Raw genomic sequence first — 23418 nt, 5'->3', positions numbered from 1 at the left:
GCGACCATTTTGTTCGCTTACCATAATATATTATCTACGATTATTGTAAATCAATATTTTCAAATATGATAATGCACGGTTAATTTGGGTCATACACAAATAAATGGCCGTAACCTCCAAAAATATGACACCACAATATTCCACCATTTTTTTCTTTCAATAAAAAAACTAAGCTAAAACAAAACAAATCTAGACTATTTTCGTCCGTTAACCATTTAACTCCATTATCAAAATAATAATTTGCTATCTTCTTATTCATTTGAATAGACGATACCTATAATTTTCCGGTCAATATGATTATTATATATACATTATATGAAATATAATACAATATATATGAAACAAATTCAAATTTAAAATCATTATAATATAATTTAGCAAAATATTAATTTTTATAATGATTTGGAATTGTAATCAATTCTAATTAAAAAATTTAATAACAATTGTATAACAGAATAAATATAATATACAAAATAAACATAATTTTTTTTTAACTCCTTATAAATTATTAAAATTCCAAGTGTTTTACTATACGCTTGTATATAATATAATAATTCTATTATTTAAAAAGTGAATAGGTATATCATATATGATTTTAATATCTTGTTGAATATAAATATGTTTCTCATCTAAAAAAATAAAATGGAAAGTAATTTTTATTTTAATAAAAATAAACGATAGAAGAAAATTTTTTCTTATTTTTGGAGAAAATTGATCTCACCTAAATTAATTTTCAACTCGAAAATTATATATCATTGAAATGGGTTGGCCTGTTGCAACCCGTTCATCGGAAATCGAGTATGAAGAACTATAACGAATAGAAGTTTTTAAATTAACACATGAACAGCGCACGATAGATCAAAGATATAATATTTATATATAAAATGTACAATAACTTATACGTGTAATGAATCATGATAACAGATGATCGTTCCCCATATTACACGCCCGATAACACTAACACGCGATTATCACGGCCATTAGGTAGTTATAGTTATAGGTACCTTAAATTATTTATAGGTAGGCCTTTATGATTAAAGCCGTTAAATGTAATACTAGTGTAAAATTGCACTGATATATTATATATATATATATATATATATAGTACTTACACAAAACAATAATATATAATAAAGGAGTTGGACACATGGGTGTGCCATTTGGGCGGATATCTTAAAATTTAAAAGCAACGATAAATCATTGAACACCAAAAACCGATTTTCTGTTCAAACTACAGCTTGGGTATTTGTTTATTTACACTTCTTTGCGATTCCCTCAAAAACTACTGTGCTTATGTAATATAATGTGATATGTTTGAAGTGCAGTAGTATAGTGCTGCATTTTAGCGTATCGCATTAAGGCTACTATTTTTTACTATCAGAAAAAGTGTCTTTCGGAATAATCTCCCGGGCCTAATAAACACCCCTGAATTCGTGATGCAGGTTACATAGGGACGAAAACGATATTTCTCATAAGTCACAACACTGAACATGCGTAATACACTGCAGTGGAATTACACCTACTGCTGCAACGGATAAGTCCTTACAGTCCATTTCATTACTACCTACAGGTATAAACACACTTGAATATATTGCTTTTACTGGAGTAAACCTACCTACTCAGAACTCAGGTTTATTACCACTTCAGAATTGTATTATGATATTTATGAATGTTGTGTATTACTTAACCAGAGACATACATTTGGTATCAAACATTTTTCACTTTCCTAATTCACCATCAAAAATATTTTGTACAAGCATTTAACTTGGATCTTACAAATTTGTATAGGTACAAATACAATAAACGAAGCAACGATTATGTACAATAATAAATCATAATATTATAAATTATGTTAAACTTAAAATCTTCATATACTTCACTGCTTCAGTTACGTGACTATTTTACAAAAGCGTTTTTTTCATAAGATTTACAAACCTTTATAATATACACACATTTTTAGTGCTTGAATTGGGATAGGAAATGCGCAATCGGATGAAGTTGATCCGCCATTTTTATATTTCGAAAGCACCCTTACTAAGTATTTTCATTAAGACAGGAAAGTGTTATTTTTAATAAAAATTATTTTTCAATATAAATTTATTTCATTAACTTTTTTCTACAATTTTTGATTGAATAATTTTATTATTTTACTGAAGATTTCTGATTTAAAGGAGGGCGTAGTACGCAGTATTTAAATTATTAATTGAGCTCCTCCACTTAATTTTTACCAATTTAAGTACATCACGTTTTAATAAGCAAATACAAAATACAATTAACTCTAAATAACAGTCGTATATTAGAGGCATAATAAACTGGCTATCCCCACAAAAATCTGGTGAACAATATAGATGACATTGTGCATTTTACCTTGACGTGGCGGCCAAAACGTAATCTTCGGGAAATGGGCCATTCGGTTTGTCGTACCGGTGCAGATAAGGCTTGAATATATGTACGTAGATATAAGCATGTCAACAGACTCATTTTGCCGGAATTTCGCAGCACTGCACACCACACTATTATTACGAACGAACATAAAATCTGTAAGGTTTTTACAATCTCAGCTTAGGTTTTAAAATTAAATTTTTCGGCTTTTTACATTTAAAGAAATAATGGTCCAATTCTAGTTTTAGTAAATAGTGGTTTTATGTGTAAATAAGATTAGCAAAGGTATAAAAGAAGTGATAAAAAGTAAAATGTATATAAAGCCATACTACTGCAATTTGTGGTGAAATAAATCATTATATTAATCTATTAATATTTATATAATTTATTTTCGATACCTAATACTTTCTATTAAGCTTTTGGAATATTATACTGTTTTAAATGTCGGTGCTCTAAAGTAGCGATTCCCAAACTTTTAGAGATTTTTTGAGATTGTCCCGCGGAATCCAAGGTTTCGCAGAACACACTTTGAGAAACTCTGCTCTAAAGACATGGAATAAGGATTAAGTTATATCAATATGGTCCTATATATCTGTATATAAGTAAATAACGTTGGCCATTTTATAAAGATTGACCAACGGAAAATTTCACGGTTACCCGTTTGCTACACTCTAATAGTCTGAGCCTATGGTATACACCAGCGCTTCTCAACCTGTGGTACGCGTACCATTAGTGGTACGTGGAAAGCTCATAGGTGGTACGCGAAGAAAATCTCCCTTTATAAAAAAAAATTGGAATTAATCATTATTAACATTAAATATTATTTGGTTTATTTGATGGTGTGAAGGTTTGTAATCGTAATAATAAATAATAATAATAATTGTACATATTTCATTTCATTTCATTTCATTTTGTACATTAAATACTTAATTCCCATAATTTTGTAATTCCTAATAAAATAAAATTCTATACATATAACATTAACATATATACATTATTAATAAGTAAAAAAAATGGTAGATGGTACTTAAAAATTTTCAAACTGTGTAGGTGGTACGCGAATATAAAAAGGTTGAGAACCGCTGGTATACACTATACGGTAACGACGGCGATCAATCGAGTGTACTGTATTTACGTGTAGATCTTATGCAGTAATCGTTTATGGATCGAAATTTTAGATTTACCCCTTCAGTAGATTTCGTCAATGGACGCATCATACGTGTTCGGAAAGTTGCTGCCAACAATGGTATTAAAATTTATCTAGGTTCAGTAGAACTATTTTTTTGTACACAATATTAATACCTACCTAAATAATGATTTGATATTTTCCTATTATACATACCTATTATATTTCATTGAGTTCGCTCGTCTTAGAAATTGGTCTAGAGTCCTTATTGTAGTATTTATGCACACGATGTCACGATCAATTCAAAAATATGCATTCGAAACAAAGATTAATATAATATTATTATGATATACATTTTTAAAGACCTAACATAACACTTAACACGATAACGTTTTAAAAAATGATAGCCTGTGGGTATAGGTATTTAACTTCAGTTATTATTCAATCGTTCATGATTGTTTATACTACATTATAATAGAATAGGGTCACAGTATATTAACAGATTTCTAATATCATAGTATGACTATAATATTCACCAAGTTTAAGATCGTTTATCCGTTTACCTAGTATTATTATTATTAATTTAATACAAAAAATTACAATAAATATATTATAATAATCATGTGTAGTAGGCTCCACTGAACAAGTTCGTGTGGAGGCTCGCGAGTCTTAACTATAATAAAAAAATTACAAGTAAATAATAATTATTAACAATCAGCAGCTTGTTGTACCTAATAACCACTCTGTAAATTTTAATTTTAATGTAACATAGTTAGAATAATCACGAAATTCATATGTAGTATATTTAGATTTTTCTTATTTGTTGCTCCCCGTACAATTATTCAGTAGGATAGTGTTGATTCTACTACTGCTTTGTAAACAGTTTTAATTTGATTTTGGTTTAAAAGGGACTTAAGTTGTTTAAAAGCGTATACCTAAGAGAATTTCCTTATTTTTTCAGTAAGTGTGCTCTGTCCATCTTATATTATATAAAATTTTTATACCTATAGATATGTTCATTTAATATGAAATTATTATATTATAATATTAATGGTTTTAATAAATTGTTGTTAAATTTTACTATTCGCTAATATTAAGACCAATAAGCATAATTATATTTATTATATAATTTAAGATATAATGTATGTTAATTTTTTTAACTTTTAAGATAATTAGACTGAGTGATCATTTTAAAAGAGTAATTGTATACACATTAAAAATATACAGTGTATATCATAATTTACGATAAACAATATACGTATAGCTTATATATATATTATATAACAAATGATATACTTAGAATATTGATTTTTTTTATGCAACTGTTTTATATTAACAAACTTTCAAAAGTATATTTACAATGTGACTTTATTATTTCTTTTAAAATACTTTTTCAGTCAGAATTCTTCAAACAATCAATATGTATATATACATTTTTTTTAATGAAAATAGATCAATAATAAACTTAAACACATTTTTTAAATTATTTACAGTTATAAATAAAAAAAATCACTTTTATGTAAATGAAAAATTCCAGAAAATCAATTTAAACGCGACATTATAATTTTACTAAATGGATTTCCCTGCAGTACCTATATAATATTTAAAATGGCTGTTGAAAGTTTTGATTTATTTTCTTGTTATTGCCTTTTGAAATTAATATATTTAATCAAATGGGCATTTGACACTTGAGTAATTAAACACGAGATAAATGCGTATTATACGCATTTTATTAAAAAATAAATAGAAATGTGCATAATAAATAAAGAAATATATACATTTCAATATACTGGTATTATGTGTTAAGCTTAAGGATGCTTAAATAATATTATAAAAAGTCAAGCTTCCGCTACTTGAATGGATTTTTTAGCATAAGTATACATTTCTTCCACATAAATACTATACTGTTGATGTGGATTTGTGTGAAAAAAAATATTACGACAATTTTCACTTGAGTTTAATCCATCTGTCTCGTGTAGTCGTGTTTGCAGTAGAAAAACTAAATAAATAACATTATCTCATATTATATCATTTTTATTTTTTTATTCTTTTATAAATGCTTATACTATAATAACAAAGACTGTCTCACAAATGACATGATAAATTCATCATTTAATACGGTGGTTTTATTGCCGACTACGGAACAGTGTTAATTTTTGTATTTTTAGTTTCATAATTGTTTTTTGTTAGTCAGATTTTTATCGTTAATACGGATTCTATCAACCACCGGATAAGTCTAAGACCCTTGTGGCGCGCACGGTTGTTTGATATGGGCAAAAAACTTTTTGAGAAACGTCTTACATGGTAATCCTAATAAATAAACAAATTTAAAACTCGACAATGACTTTAAAATGTACATATATATACATTGTATAACTTTATATATAATATACGGCATATAAAAACTACTTAAGAATCTTAGACTCTCTCGTTCTTATTTCAAGGACGAAATCCCTAAATAGACTTATTGTTTAATCCCTGAATAGAATGTACCGCTCACCTATCCATCTCTGTCTTCATCATCTCTCTTTATCTTTTAACATATTTTTTGTGCCCGTTAACGTCTTAATGTATAAACTAAACACAAATATTTACTTGCGTTTTAACGGCCCTACTGCCGAATTAAATTTTAATGAGTAAGATTTATTTTTGAGGTGTCAAAATATTTACATGCTTTTTTTAACTTGTTAACATTGCGTTTATATATTTGTACAAATATTTGATGCCTTTAATTATAACAATATTTGTGCCCATTTTAAAATATGTGTAAAATTATTTTTTTTAGTATCATAACAATAAATATTAAATTTTAAAATCTCTGAAAAATAAATAATAATAATTGGTTTTAAATTTTTTATTCGAAAAACATGGTTTGGTTTATAATTTACCTACAAACTACTTGAATTCGTCTTGGAGTATCAAATGTTATTTAAAATGTATAAAAGAAAACTTTAATTTAACCCAGGTACTTTCAATTCATTATTAAAACTGTGGTTGGTAAATATATTGGAATCATGTTCAAATCGTTTAACTTTAAGTCACGTGCTGGGATACTGAACATGACTACACGCAATGCAGCTAATCAAAAATCCTTGGTAAAATACGTATACGTGCATTGACACAAAGCCACAAACCATTACTTCAAAATGGGTTAAAAGTTCTAATTTAGACAATTATATTTAAAAATACACTTAAATTGAGAATCGAAATACAATAGTATAATTTTGTTTTAACAAGAATGCTTTTTCAATACAACTTTTATACTTAACTGATTCATATTATATAGAAATAAAGTAATATCTATATATATCAATTATAACAAATAATCAATGACATTAAAGATTATATTATTGATTATGTATTGTATAATTTGTATTAACTAATAGATACCTACAACAAACATACAACATATTTTAACAATATTATTAGTTTATATTTAATGTAAAAAGAAAAACCTGAAAAACTACTATTTTTAATAGAAAAACTATTATTTTTTTAATAATAAATGTTGTAACAAATATATTATGAAATAATTAATAAAATAATAATAGACTAAGGGTAAATAAAATCAAACTTAATTAGGATTGTTCTTAATTACTGGTTAATTTATAAGTTAAAAACATTAAATAAATATTAGCCAGTTTAATAATTAAATACAATTTAAAGAAAAATCACAATATTATTTATATCTTTCATGTACTATAATTATTATGAAATATATTATAATAAATATTGTATTGAATCGTATCTCAAAAATATGATATAAGCAGTAAAACAATCTCGTCATTTTTAAATAAGTGTACTTATAGGAAATCACAAATAATGAATGACCAAGAGCTATTTATTTCAAATATAAATTTATTTCCCAATGTGCCTAGATCACGTTAGGTATATATATATTTTTTTTTTAATAGATGTAGGTACCTCATAACTATATCATGCATAATCTTTGTAATTTTTTTATTACGGACTTATATGATTTAAATTAATTTATAATAGATACCTAGTAGATGCGATTACTATTATATAAATTGCCTAAATTTATTTTTCATTTTATAAAATGTTTGCTATTATAGACACCTATCATTATAATGACAAATCATTCAGATTAATATGTTTTATAGTTTTTATGTAAATTTAATACACGTATAATACTAGTTGTAAGCTAGGAATATATTTTAAAAATAACATTAATTAATTTATGAATTCTATTGTTAATTTAAAACGTTTTTATGAGTTCATAACTCCATTCTTGACCTTGCCTCTTATTTTATAATATTTTTAGTTAGGTAAAAAAATAACTAATAAGTTATTTTAATTCTAAATTTTTCAATCATGAAATAATTAAAAATAAAGATGATATATACAATTGTTAAAAATTGAAGTGGTCTCGAAAGTTTTTCGTAGTATACAGTAAACTTTATTGTTTAAATAAAAACGTATTTTATTTACTATGTAAGTATACGAATTTCAACTTGCTTGTTAATGTTTAGTATTTGTATTTTTTAGGTACCTATATATTATATAGTATATACATTAATTTGCATCATATTGTAAAATAAACTAAATAATATATTATATACTGCAGTATATAATATATAATATAATATAAGCTTAGTAAAAATCAGAAATGTTATAGTACCAACCACCTATACAAAATCACGTCAATGATTTAAAATTTATTTTTTAACGATTTTCAAATTTAAATTTATATATTTACCAGGTATATTATACCTACTACTTAGTATTATTCGGTGTAATATTTAGTACATTACATCTGATTAAAATTCGAAGTTTACATTGGCCAATAATCGTTGAATGTTCTCTGAAAACATAATTATGTTGTGCACGATGATATTACACAATATTCATTCTTTTTCACCATTGAAATAACGCCTAATCGACATGCCTCGATTGAATATTAATGAAAAATATACAGAGCGTGCATATGACGTATTTTTCGTTTAACATAGTATTTAAAATCATTTCTATTACAGCCAACGTAATCAAGCATATTTTATATAACCAATTCATGTATATAACGTATACATTTTAACTTGCCTTATTTTTTTATTTTAGTACCTATTTACTTTTTACAAGAAAAAACATAAATGTTTTAAAAATTTTAAATTTAATTTAATTTTAGGTTTACAGTAATAAAATATATCATATTGTATTAGTATAACAATATAGTATATATTGTATGTGTGCGTAGCGGAGTTATAGTTAAAACAAATGATTGCGATTTTGGAACGAATTAAAAAGATAAATAAACCATCTGTTTTGCAAAAGTTTATACGTTCTTAATATTGTTATATAATTTAAAATCAAGCAAAGTTTGTGTTTATACGCTGCATGTTGTATGTAAATAAAATATTGTGTGTGTTGAAATATATTATCAAATATATTGAAAAAATAAATCATTCCGTTCAATATTTTTGTTGAATCCATAATTCAGAGCCGTTTATAGAGAGTAATTAAACATAGAAAAACGTTCATTAAAATGGTGGAAAATCGACAAAAGAACATAGAGAAATTTTAAAGAATTGACAGATAATTGTTGTTAAACTATAGAAATCAACATTCTTTTACACTAATTATAATTAAATTCATTGTTATTGGCTATATTATTGAATTATATCATTGTGATTTAATTGTAATTATCTACGTATCATAGGTTAAAGATCTTTTAAAAAAAAAAAAAACTAAAAACTAAAAAAAATGATAACTATTTGCTAATTAACTTATTGTATTTTATATTTTGTAGCAAAATAGATTATAATAAGTAGTAAAAAAAAAGTAATACTCCAGACATATTAATTTGTAAGATAACTTCATATTATATTGTATTAAGTTGTAATGTAAAATATATAAACTCTATTTATTTACTTATATTTTTTAATTCTTACGGATGTGTTAAAAACAGGGCTTCAAAACGTTATTTTTTTTTAAATAAAATTGAAATTAAAATAACGTTTAAAAACATAATAACATTAAACGGAAAAATCAAATAACATTTGAACGTACAATAACGTTAAACATTAAAATGTTATAACGTTAAAATAACCGAAAACGGAAAAACGATATACATAGATATTTTTTTTAATTTAAGCCCTGGTTAAAAATTAAAATAAAGTAATAAGTTGGATAAATTTCTCGTTGACTTACTTTGTTAATATCTATGAACAACGACTTCAGTCAAGTTATAATCATTATTTTAAAAAATTGATAAAAAGAACATCAAATCAAAATAATATTATAACAACGAATTTAGGTACAATTTAGTTAACGTGTTTTTTTTCTTATACATCACAATAAATTTATTTATTGATTGTTGATATAATTATTTATTTTATTAGTGAAATGGAATAAAATAAGAGGAAATATATAAATGGTATGAGTATGATTATTGATTATATTATCGCATTCAATAATATAGTATAATATATACAAATTATACGTAACACAAATGATGGATTGCAAGCATATATTTCGGCAGCGTATATTTAAAGTTAGCTATATATTAGTCAATATTAATGTTATGTTGTATGTCTGAAATCTAATATTTATTACAGTATGGTAGTATGCCACTATGCCAGTATGGTAACATATTGGTAACCATAGAGTACTTTTTAGGCCATGATAGACTTGTCATATCTATGCCTTTATTATTTATGTGTAAAACAAAAAAAACAGTATATAAATTGACATTTAAAGTTGACATGTACCTTGATTAATATGCATTATACATAGGTATTTCAAGTACTTATTATTTCTGTTAATAATATCATATGACCATATTATGGTCTAGCTTGTTTCAATCTGCTGTATCATTCATGAATAAACTTACAAAATATAATATATATTAATGTTTAATGTATGTGTACTTAAATCGATACTATGAAATAAACACTATGATATATGCATTGAATTATGTTGAAGAAAGGGTACATTTATATATTTAATATTTATATACCTATACTATATTACTATATATGCTGTACTGTACAAAAAATTTCAAATAGTTGTAATATGTGTATGAGATATACTTAAAGTAAAAACTAAAATGTATAAACTAACAATACTTTATAATGAATAATAATGTGATATTTTGTTTAAAATTTAAAATTTATAAATAGAAGTCGTAAGCTCATAAATTATGAAAACATTTCGAATATCCAAAATGAGAGGTTAAAATGTTTATTGCATTGGTACCAAAACTACAAGGCACGCCTCCCTTCGGAGGCGTAAGCACTTAACAAAGGAGACGCAATATAAATATTTATATTGTACCTATACACTAATAAAAAATATTGTTTCGTTTATTAAAGAGAAGCGCGATTAGTTTTTTTTATTTTTGGGGATGCGTGAACAAAAAAAGTTTGAGAACCTCGTTTAGTGAAAATCTACAAAATAGTCTTTAAGCTATATAAAACTAGTTTACCTAAGCTTAAAATAAACAGAATTTAGAAAAATATACACTTATTAGTTAAAACTATCAACTATAAATCTTTAGATTATAATTGTACTATAGACTTGTCTTAAGATAATTATACTTCATAGAAACAATTTTCATTCATTAAAATTGTAATTAATCATTTTTATCAACATTTTTATTACTTAATAGTTGATAAAGATCTGATAACTATAATTTCTTTGAATCAATTTTATTTGTAAACATGATATATTTTATCTATAAAGAAATAGCTTATATTAAAATGCAATTTATTTTAGGTGTAAAAACCATAGTACCTACATACTATACATTGGTATCTAGGTAGTATATACCTATAGTATAATATAGCACAAAAACACGAGAATATTTTAAATGATACGTTATTTTTGTATTGTAACAAATAATATTTTATAACAAAATGTCAGTGGATTTCCTTTACGTCTAATTTAAGACATGCATTGTCAATGTTTTTATTTTTTCTTGTGTACAATATACAAATTTAATTACATGATGTTTCTCTTTAGCCTTCATTGCTTTCTATGTTATATTATTATTTATAAAATATTTGTGGAAAGTAACAAAATTAAATTATATTAAAATTAATCAAAATGCAACACAAAAGGAGATGAAAATGTATAAAATACTTTTATTTGGGTTTAAATGAACAGTATAATTTATGGTGACTAATTGATTTGACGTCAGTTACTATTAGTTAGAAGAGGGTTAAAGAGATAAATATAATAATTATTGGGACAATAAAATAATCATTTTAAAAGCTTTGACTGCAACACAATAGGTACAATATTATAATGATCAGTAATTGGCTAAACGTAGTTTCAATGTTTTTCAAATTAAATCAGAAAGTGCGAGTTAATATAACTAAACTCTAAACTTTAATATTATCCTCTAATTATTATTTATTTTACAGTACAATAATACCTCTAACTTTATTGTACCAGTATCGATGAGAAGTTTCATAAAAATAAGAGCTGTCAAAACTAACATTTTCAAATTGATTCGTGTATTGTACATATTATAGACCTTGACCTAATTAAAAAATATTGATCCTAATATTGTATATACACAACGTATGTATCATAATTAATAATATATACAATATACATCATTCAAATTAACATTTAGTGTAAATTATTATAATCCTACTCTTTGGTTAAGTAATATTTATAATAATATTAAAGGTGCATCGCATATGTCCTTGTAAAAATGAAACCAAAACATATGTCTCCTTTTACCTAAATATCTAAATTTATCAATAATTTATATCCTATGAAGTATTCACATATTCAACGGTTAATGTTTCTATTTCTATTCTACTTTTTACTAATGACTAGTATTATTTACTTTAATAGTTGAATCTATTCTAAATTTTTATTTCCAGACATTTTCAATAATAATTCTAGAACAAATATATAAAATGTATATTAGGTATTCACATTTTAACATTGTGTAATTAATTTACTTTTACAAAATATCTAAATATGGTTAATTGTGATACCTACGTTTAAGTGAAAAATTAACATACTTACACAAATACGTTTTTAAAAAATACACTATAAATATTTTATTAGACATATTTAACCAATAATAATTTCTATATAATTAATTCAATACTATTGTGATTAATACGTATGTTTTATATATTATATAATATAAATACAAGATAATATCTCATACATTCTTAGTATTTTTTTTAAATTAATTTATTTGTGCAATAAATCAAATTAAAATAATATCACATACCGACCTATAAATGACACCTATACTGGTATAAATGTAAAATGTGCACGGTAACCAAACATTTATATTTTAACAAATATATTCTAATGTTATAAAAACGTGATTTACATTGTATCATAACAGTAATCTAATATTGTATTTAAAAATGTTTAATGTGTATGTAACTAAAAATAAATTTAAAATTTAAAAATTGTTTAATTTTAGACTAAAGTCAATTTAAAATGTAATGCCAACATTTAAAATAATTTGTAAATTATAGATACATTAAAACAGTAGCTAACACATGTGACATCCGTGTAAACTTATTAAATTATTTTAAAAATATGTATGCATGTTTAAAAGGATGATGTGTAATCTATTTGTAAAAAAAAAAAATTGTAAATCTTAATTTTTATTAATGAAAGAGACTTTATAGCCATCTTTTTCTGGCCGTTTCCGTGTATTTTTCATTTTACTTAATTTTACGGAAGAAAGAGTGATTTAGGAAGACATTTTCAAAACGCTCATTTATGTTTAAATCGTATAATCCATTGGTAAACGGAAAGTTTTGAAAATCATAATTTTTGCTATAGATTAGGACAGAAAATACGTATTGAAAGTATTTTTCTGTGTCATTTTGATTTTATGGAGGAAGGAGAGACGTGTGTGAATTTTAAAACTAGTTTTATGTATTCACGGGAATAGTGTTCTTCTATTAAAAAAAAAATGCATAAAAGTTCATTTTTACTAATTAGTAGTTAAGTATACACAAAAATTATACATCAAAAATTAAATAATTTAATACACTAACTACAGCATATTATAGTTCATATTATAAGTGTGAACAGTTCTAAATACTATTTAGTATTTTCTACGTTCATTAAAAATGAAACTTTTTGAATATTTTTTTTCTGAGTACCTTATTTACTCTTGTATCTGTTATGACTTAGTTTAAAGCATACTATCTTAATGATGATGAAAATAAAATAATAACAAGATCATGGTTTTGTCTTAATTTACCTATTTAATTTTAAGTATAATTTAAAAAAAAGTTTATTTATTCAAACTTATTAATTCAAAAGCTCTTGAAGTCTTGACGTAATTATTTCATATAGGAGATGGGAGTATTATTGTATAATAGTTTGTCAAAATCCGTGTCACAAAAAAACCTATTTGTAAAAAATAATACTATTGAGTATTGAATAAAATATTAAAACAAAAATACTAGATAATTTATAATAAGGAGAGTAACTTTTTTTATTAAATGTAACTTTACAATATTATACATATTGAAGAAGCAAAGTATGCGTAAATTTTATAAAAATAGATAAATAGATAGTACAGATAATGATATAGATGTCTTGATGGGTTTGATTTAGGAAATCATTCAGTATGTTAAAATATATATTCCGGTTTATAAAAGTGTTTATTATTAGTATGGTTCTATAATTTTCAATGTTAATATTTTTTGTTGTTTTGTAAAAATTGTAGTTCATTTTTATTTTTGATTAATCTATTAGTATTGATAAAGACAATTTGTGTTTATATTAACTAATATTATTGATACAAAATCTATTGTTAGTTAAGTTTTTATTATTTTAATACCTATAATGTTATTTTTAAAAGTTATTTATTATTACGCAATAAACTATAATATCCACAGAATATAGGGAGGGAAACCAATGACTCGGCACTGAGCGTAATCATTTCTTAATACCTATGCAAAAATGAGTTCTAAATATTTTTTTATTTTTATTCTATATTTTGAATTTTTTTTATATTACTAAATAGTAATTCTTTTAACGATTATTAAATATCAATAAATTTAGCTATAATATATATTATAAATCCAAATTAATATAATATTTATAAATATTACCGATGAACATGATATAAATTTCTACATGAAAACGTTTATTATAGATTAATAATTAACATTTTTGTAAAAATATTTTTTGTATATGTACCTTTTAGTACATACTCGGTATGAAAATATAAAATTTAACAGTAAGCATTAGTTTAATCTCCTTTTTATATATTTATTATTATATAATGATGACATTTTAAGATACATCACAGTTATTTCAATGAAATGTATGTATTTTATTATTATCCCCAAGTGTTTAACATTTTTACTCAGCCCTAAATTTATAAGCAAAATTTAAACCTAGTAATGTATATTTATTTACCTATTAATAATAATGAATTAAAAATAAAATTATATTTTGTACCTGCTTATTGGTTTGAATTTCAGAGTTTTTATTATTTAGAATTTATTTAAATTCTAAAAATAAGATTTAAGACTTCCAACAAATAAAAAAATACGTCCTGCACACGGTTGGCCTTTAGGGCATATAGATTATTATAATATTTGAAATAAAAATGTTTTATAAGTTCAAATATTACATTTTATGAACACAATTTTAGGAATCTGTTCCACGTCATAAAGTTGCAAGAACCTTTGTATAATATGAATTCCCACATATTTTTTGTGTCGTTACACCTAAATCGTTGTTTGTTAAAAATATTTTCTCAAAAAATTCTAAAAAACTGATACTTATACTAAGTTAAAACTATATACCCAGTGCTGTAAGGTAGTTACCCCTTTTGTCCAAAAAAATCTTTGTTTTTTCGGTTACAGACCTTTTTCAGTAAAAAAAAAAAAATATAAAAAAGAGATAGTTCCCTTTTGGTCAGTAAATTGTCGTTATAATGTAAACAACTGTTTGTGAGTCACTAACTATAAACTCCATTAAACATTCCCCAACATGTTTTATTTCTGTAAAAAAAAAAATCCATGATATGTTTACTTGAAAATTAAAACCTTTTTATGAAGTAAAAATATTTTAATTTGAATTGTAAATATACAATGTCTGTTTACTTATCATATTCGATACAATAATTCTGTGTGTATAAAAGTTACTTTGAATAATATTATACTATTATGTACACACTTATATAGTTATATGTTATGTATATATAATTTTATACTCCGGTAGTAGAATTTATATAATATTATTATTCACAGTCAAAAGACGTTACCTAATTGCATCTTTTAACGAAGAATTTTCTGGTTAGGTACAAAGAAAATATCCTTATCTTTTTCGGGTACCTAAATTTGTATAAAATTGGCGATTAAAGATTTAACAAATTTTGGCTCAAGGAATGACGTTTGAAGTATGCGAGTTTTAAATGTTCTTGTTGCACCACTGAGAGTGTATCACTAAAAATATTATTAGATACTCCTACGTGAGTAATTATAAATTGTAATACCTAATACAATTTAATAGTTTAAATTTGAAAATGATTTAAGTACACTCAATCATAATATAATTGATTAACTAATAAAATTGAAAACATGGATTAATATTTTTAATCCCATCTCTAAATGCATGTAATATTATTAAAATCCTTTGTAATCATTAAAATATTTGAAAACAAAAACTTTAGCAATTTTTGGAAAATGTTTTCCATTAACAAGCTTACATTAAAACAATTTAATTAAATATGAGTGAGAAATAAAGAGAAATTTAAAACTATATATGGTTATTTGTTAAATTATGTAAATTGACGAAGTTATCAAAAACCCAAGACGGTTTTTTATTGAAACCAATCTTTTGTTTATAGACAATGAACATAATACGGGGCCCAGAGCGTAAGGCAATAATACACGCGCTCGGACACTAATTAATTAATATGCACCACTAACACCTGGAATTCAAAATAATTATGATGTAATATCTGGGTAAGTCGTGATGTAATAGTTCAAACAACAGTGTTCGGGAATGCCGGATAGAAACTGTGTGTATACCTATATATGAGGGTGTGTGCTTAATACTACTACTACTACTACAAAAAAAAATAGTATTTACTAAATTGATTTATATGAGCTGGTTAGTGGTTTCGCACTACACGTCTTGTGAGCGGCGAGTGGTAGTAGTTAAAAAAATATGACAGGTTCGCGGGAAACCTGATGCGGGGCAAGTTTTTCATTCCCGACCCATCACCGATTGGAAATATTTCTGTCGATTCTAGGACAATAGCGTATAGTGATTAATAACTGAACAGTATACATACTTAAGCCATTAACACGACACATCGTTCTAAGACGATTTCGCCGGAGAGCCGATCTGAAATGCGCGATGAGATTTAAAACGCACCGCGTAGGTATAATGTAACGTCATGATGTATAATAATACACGAGAGCCACGGCAAGTAGGGTAATGATTTTAATTATTATTATTGTGTCAATCGCATTGTGCGGTGTGTGTATAATTTTCCAGTTTTTTTTCCTTCTCATCATACGGCTTGTTTATTTTTTTTTTCTGTTATTTCCAGGTCGGCCGGCTCGTGTTCATCGTCGGTGTGCCGTCTGCTGGACGACGGCGGTGACAAAACGCCTCCACCGCCGTGCTGGTGTAGCGCGGAAACCGAGGCCGTCCTCGGTGACCCACATAACAACGACGTTATGGCGCGGACGACAACCGGTTACCGCTGTCCGCCGCGTGGATCGCTGTCTCAGCGCCGAGGCACCGCTGCCGCCGCCGCAGCCGTCGAAGGGGGGCGGCCGGTGTTGCGTTCGCGTCCCGACGCAGACGTTCAGTTAAGCGTACAGCGTCCGACCCTCGCGTATCGTGCCGTCGCGTTGTGTCAGTGCGGGTGATTGGTGTTGTGATAACGGAGACGTCGACGTCGACGACGACGACGACGACGACGAGGAGGATTACTATTGCGTTTACGAGCACGAAAACCCCCCGCGGAGTGAATAACGACGTCGACGTTAACGATGATAACCGAGTGCGCGCCGTAGTGCCGATGGACAACGGGAGCGGTTTGATAACCGGCGGCGGGGTCGTCGGAGCGACGGCGGACGGTGGTAAGCCTCAGGCGGCGGCCGCCGAGAGGACTTACGCGTCCACGGAAGCGCAAACGGACGAGACGGCGTGCTCGTCCGCGTACAGGGAACAGCGGCGGCGGGAACGCCGGGAACGCCGGCTCCAACAGCAACGACGAGTCCATCCGCCGCCGCCGCCTCCGCCCGCGCTTTCGTCGTCGTCGCTGCTGCCGCCGCCGCCGCCGACGCTTCTGTTGCAGCAGCAGCAGCAGCCCGCGATCGCCGTACCTGTCGACCAGGACAGGCTGCCCGACCTGTTGCTCAACTCGCACCTACCGCCGCCGCTGTACACCACCGTCGGCGGCGGCGTGTGCGACGTCGCCATGGCCACCCGGGCGGCCAACTTGCAGGCGTCCCTGTTGCCCGCCCCGTTCCAACACCCCCATCAGCCGCCCGGGGCGCCCGTCGGCTCCGCAAACTCGGCCGTCAACTCGCCCGGCGGATTTCGCCTGCCGTTCGGCATCATACCGGCCAGGAGACGAAGGTCAGTGTTCAATATACCGTTTTATGTAGTGCATTACCGCGTTAAGTAAACGATTTCGTTAGGTACCTATAATGGAGCATATTATAGTGATAGGTAGCCCGCGATTGCTTTGGTTAATGTTTCGAATATAAAATTACGGTGTAGTCGTAGTGTTACGTATCGAAATCGCTACATTCGATAGGTAGGGTAGATATTTGTCCATATCATGTAATATTCGCACGTGTTTAGTAGCGGTTTCGGTTGTATTACACGGTTAAAAATAAATACATACAGGTTCTATATAAGTAAGTTGCGCAAACAATAAACACGTGACCAATCGCAACGTTCTTGTACCATACATTTTTATATCATATTATAATATTAAATACCATCTCTCTTAGTTCGAGATTCCCATCAAACGTCATAACCCATAACGCACGAACCTTCTCAATATTATCTCAATTTTTGTTATATTTATAATATAATAATATATATTATAGGCTCTAGTAAGGAAGCATTATTCGTACAGGAACATAATATTATAAGTGTACCTCTAAATCGAGGTCTTCTCTAATGCAGTGCATAATATTATAAGTTCGTGTCATGTAAACGTAAATTGTATAATGACGAGTACCTACACAATAAATAAAATGAAGAATTCGAACAAAGACCGCACTGCAAAGATAGGACAAAAGTGTTGTAGCAGCGCACGCTATATACTTGTCCTGTACGATATAGTTGCACGCCGCAAACACTCCTAGGCGATAGGTATCAGCAGCATATAATAATATTACATAGGTACTAATATGTATACGATCCGTTCAAAAACGTCCCATAAGGACAGGTTCTCGCGGTTGGTTGTATTTATACAATAATAATAATAGTTATAGTATAGACTATAGAACGCAATGAACTCGAACAACGCATCATATTTGGCGGTTTTACGACCCATTAAAAGAGGAAATATCATAGAAGTGAAATCCAGGATGTTTGCGTTTTGTACAGATGATACTCTGCATGTGTGTTTTTTACGCGACACCCTATTGTTTGTGCGGCTTACAACAATATATAACGCGTATTTTAGGTATAGTGTCACGGTCATTACAACAACACACATGCAAGAGTGTTTATTATAATAGTTTAATAGTAATAATATGCGCGTGTCGTGGTACATATTATTATATTTTGTTTTTGAGAAACTTTTCGTTCATTAGCCATCGCATTGTACCTATATTTGCCTGTACAGATCGCAGTGACGATCGATAAAATATTCACCAGAGACAATGTATTTCATATATCTACACAGTCCTCCCAGTATTTGAACCATTATTCGCATTGCAAATAGACCATATTATATATATATAATGTTGTGTTGTTGAAATGTATTGAAAAACGCTATTTATGCATTACTGTTATTAAAGGCAATAAAATAATATCGATGGTATACAGTATAAAAACAAATATTTATTGAAAAGTGAAAAAAATTTAATTTAATAAATTTAATTAGATCGCGCGCTATTCTTTATCGTATTATTATTACACATAAAATTATTTTTTTCGACGTCAACTTGGCATTATATTGAGCGTATTATACAATATTACATTTTTTAAACTTTTGACGATATTATACTTTGATATTTAACTTTTTTTTATGATTCAAATAATTTAAAATACATTTAAAAAAATTGTATATTGTCTATTGTCTTGATAAAAATTTAATAAAATGTCTGGTTCACGATGAAAAAAAAATCACTATGTATCGATATTGTGATTGAAACAAAAGTAGGTACGTGCTACGATAGTACAATATTGCCATTTTAGTATGATATATATTTTATCAATATTGTAAAGATCAATTTATGTGTGTGGTATAAAATAAATATTTATTCAATATTATTTGATTACGGTTAGTGCAAAGGTTTGACACGGTACGAATTTTATTGTAATTTTATTTGTCATTTACAATATGTATCTACTATGTATGTACAAGATACCTAGTATGTTCCTATAATGATTTAATTTAATTATTCATGAAATAATGCACATTGACGTCTAATATATGTTTAATATTTTGTAACTTTCAAACCAAAATATATGGGCAATAGCAATGTCTTTAGCTGACAAAATTATATATATAGACACTATTTCGATATAATAATTTATGATTATACCTAACTAGTTAGCCAAATTATAAATACTGATATTATTACCTTTCGACATTCATATAATTATAATTTAGTTTTTTGCCAGTCAAATTCTACTTTAAAAGTATAAAATTATGGTCATTCATGTGATATATTGTGTCATTATTATAATTTAGAATGTGATTGAAAAATGTCTCTCTCTCCCTATAAATATAATATATATTATATAATTTACCTTTTAATAATCAATTATTGTGAACTGAGAAGGTCCGATAAACAATTATAATCGTTTAGATAATATCATGTTTAGTCAAATATTAGCAGTAGAAAAACAAGGCTAGCCCACTCAAAAGTTAATAATATTGAACGTAATAATAATATCGCGAGCCACCACATACACAATAATTATTCATTATTTCTCGTTCAATTGCACGACTGAACTATATATAATATTATAAATACATATACATGTGTGTAGTGTGTATAGTCTGTATGGATATATGAGCTCGTGAAGTAATTGACGTAACGCTTGTAACTGTATACACATTTATAAAACATATACGATGTGTAACGATATACATCATCATAATAATAGTATACGAATGACGATCGTCATATCAGCCGGCGATGATTCGGTTTTTGAAATTTCACATCCGGTACATAGTTCGCGAAATAAAATATCAACCAAAAACAATATCATAAACGTGAACGAAAAACACAAAAAATATAAGCAAATGAATATGTTTAACCACACGTCCGTAGTTAGTTGTAGCCTTGTATATAGAGACCATATCGCACGCGAAAACATAATTACATGTGCGGAAGTCGTTTAATAACAATTAACCTTACCTACACGCTTTTCTTATTTTCGCATAGGAATGAAACAAATTTATCATATTATTTTCGTCTTCGTTTACTGTTTTTCTCCTCTTTTGAAGAAAGCGTATAGTACCTGTACGCCCGCGATCCGCGCTCGATAAGACGAGATATGTAACCGCGGCATCACAATATAATCACGATAATCTTCAACGGACAGTAAAGGGTGCGGTGGAGAGGAAGACGTGTCATAATCATCGCGAGAAACGGTACCTATCTATAGTATATAATATATATATAATATATCATCATTATTATCATTATTATTATTATTATTATTATAAGCGGCGGGCCGACAGAGACGGTCGTGCGTGAAGCTGAGATCCGTCGGCGACCATGTTTTCACTTGTAATCTCTGCTTAAACTCTTTAAAACACTCGGCGGCGGACCATATAGTAAATAGTTTCGACTATTTATCTTATAGGCCATACTTTACTTACCATTTATTAGAAAAGTGTAAAAAAATATCGCAAAATAAAATGTTTATAATAAATTAGTGTTGATCAAAAATCTTTGTTGTAAAAACTAGGGGTATTTTATAAAATTGTTTAGCCTGCATAAACCACTGACAATCGTAAATTAAAAACTAATGTACAACCGTATGTTATAAGATAAATTATAAATATATATATTTTTCGTCGTATGATACAATTATATTAATATTAATACATAATATTATAATGTACATTATATTATGAAACAGTATATAAGAGTTAAGATGGGGTTAATAGGGCGCCTCATTATTGTCCATGTACAGTTGTACCATTATGCATATCTGCTTATATAGACTCATCTTCTACATAATATATGTATAATAACTATACACGCTAAATTGTAAAATAAAAAAATGATTCAATAAATAATTTTAAGACAATACTTATCATGTTTCTTATCACAGTAAATTAGTTACATTCTCTGATTATTCGTAAAATAAAATACAGTGATTTTCTAAAATTATTTAGAAAAAAGGTTATTGTTGTTAGAAACCATGATAAGACATTATATATTATATATTAGAGGTACAACACTACAACTACAGTGCACACTACACACACTGTAGTACTGTACCTACATATAAACAGTACGTAGGTACGAAATACTAATAATAAAAACAGCTTGTGTTGTACACCTGCATGTAAAAATTTTAGTAGTTAAAAAATTAACTCCGTTGTCATCTAATTTGTGGTGTACTCGTGTTCATAATCTGTTGGTTAAAAAATAAATTAAAAAAATATCCAATAATTAAACGTTATATATATATATATATATATATCAGATATCTATATATTATGATATATCCATTACCCATCAACTATTATAGTTAATCAATGATTTACCTATAATAATTTCTCCTTTCCATCTTCGCCTGTCAATGAATTTGCATATTCTTCACTCAATCTATATTACATGGACCATATGTATAATAATTATGTATTTTGCCTCTGGCACTCACGTATATTGTGGGTGTCACGTTTGCACTATATACTAAACTGTCTGGTAAAGTGTAAATGGATCAGATTAAGTCTTGTATAGTTGTATGTATATTGTAATAATATAGTAAAGCGTTAACACTATGGATTTACAGATTTAGATTGGGTAATGAGTAATGACATAAATCTAATATTACGCATTGCGAAAATTAAAAGATAATAATATATAGATTATAGGTACGTCATGATAAACTCATAAAAATATCTAGTCCTCGTTTATTTTGAATACATAAATAGTTTCTTTCGCAAAAATAAAAAATAAACTAATAAACTGTAAACAGTATAATATGTAGTACCGAGTAGATCGCATTTGAAACAAATGTACTGCGGAAAACGTTTTATTAAGATGTAAAAAATGTTTGCATATGTATTTATAAATATAACTAAATCGTGCAGAATGAAAAAAAAAAACAATTAAATAATTATTTGAATATTAAAAAGTTATTCAGTGCATGATTGTTATGAGATGAATGTCAAATATAAAAATCAAAATAATTAAATTCGACAAATAACATAGCTATAGGTTTAATTGGTTTATATTTTTCATTTAATTGGCAGTATAATTTACCACGTATAAATAGTAAATACGTGGTCATATAGTCATATTGAACAAATTTGGTTTCATTAAAAATGTTGTAATAATTTTCAGTTTATTTTAAAAGCATGTATAACATATACAAATATTCAATTAATCGTAGATGTAAAAATTATAAATTTCCTTGTTGTCTAAATTCCCAGAAGTATATAAAAAAATGTATCGTGGTATTTCTTAATAGAATTTGTGAAAACATGTAAGTATTACTATTAAAATAAATTACATAATATTATATAATTTTTCGTTCATAAATAT

General features: G+C 27.4%; 1 protein-coding gene across 1 annotated transcript in view; it reads left to right on the top strand.

Moving 5' to 3' along the window:
• The window catches only part of LOC132920369 (uncharacterized), a 202870-nt gene that overhangs the window by 110269 nt on the left and 69183 nt on the right, over positions 1-23418 (top strand). The window contains 3 exon segments of the mRNA XM_060982710.1: positions 17040-17325; positions 17327-17452; positions 17454-18079. Coding sequence (XP_060838693.1) covers positions 17040-17325; positions 17327-17452; positions 17454-18079 — 1038 coding nt within the window.

Source organism: Rhopalosiphum padi, chromosome 1 (genome assembly GCF_020882245.1).
Source record: "Rhopalosiphum padi isolate XX-2018 chromosome 1, ASM2088224v1, whole genome shotgun sequence".
In the NCBI taxonomy this organism is placed as follows: domain Eukaryota; kingdom Metazoa; phylum Arthropoda; class Insecta; order Hemiptera; family Aphididae; genus Rhopalosiphum; species Rhopalosiphum padi.
The sequence above is the reverse complement of the archived record's forward strand: the minus strand, read 5'-3'. Positions and strand labels throughout refer to the sequence as shown.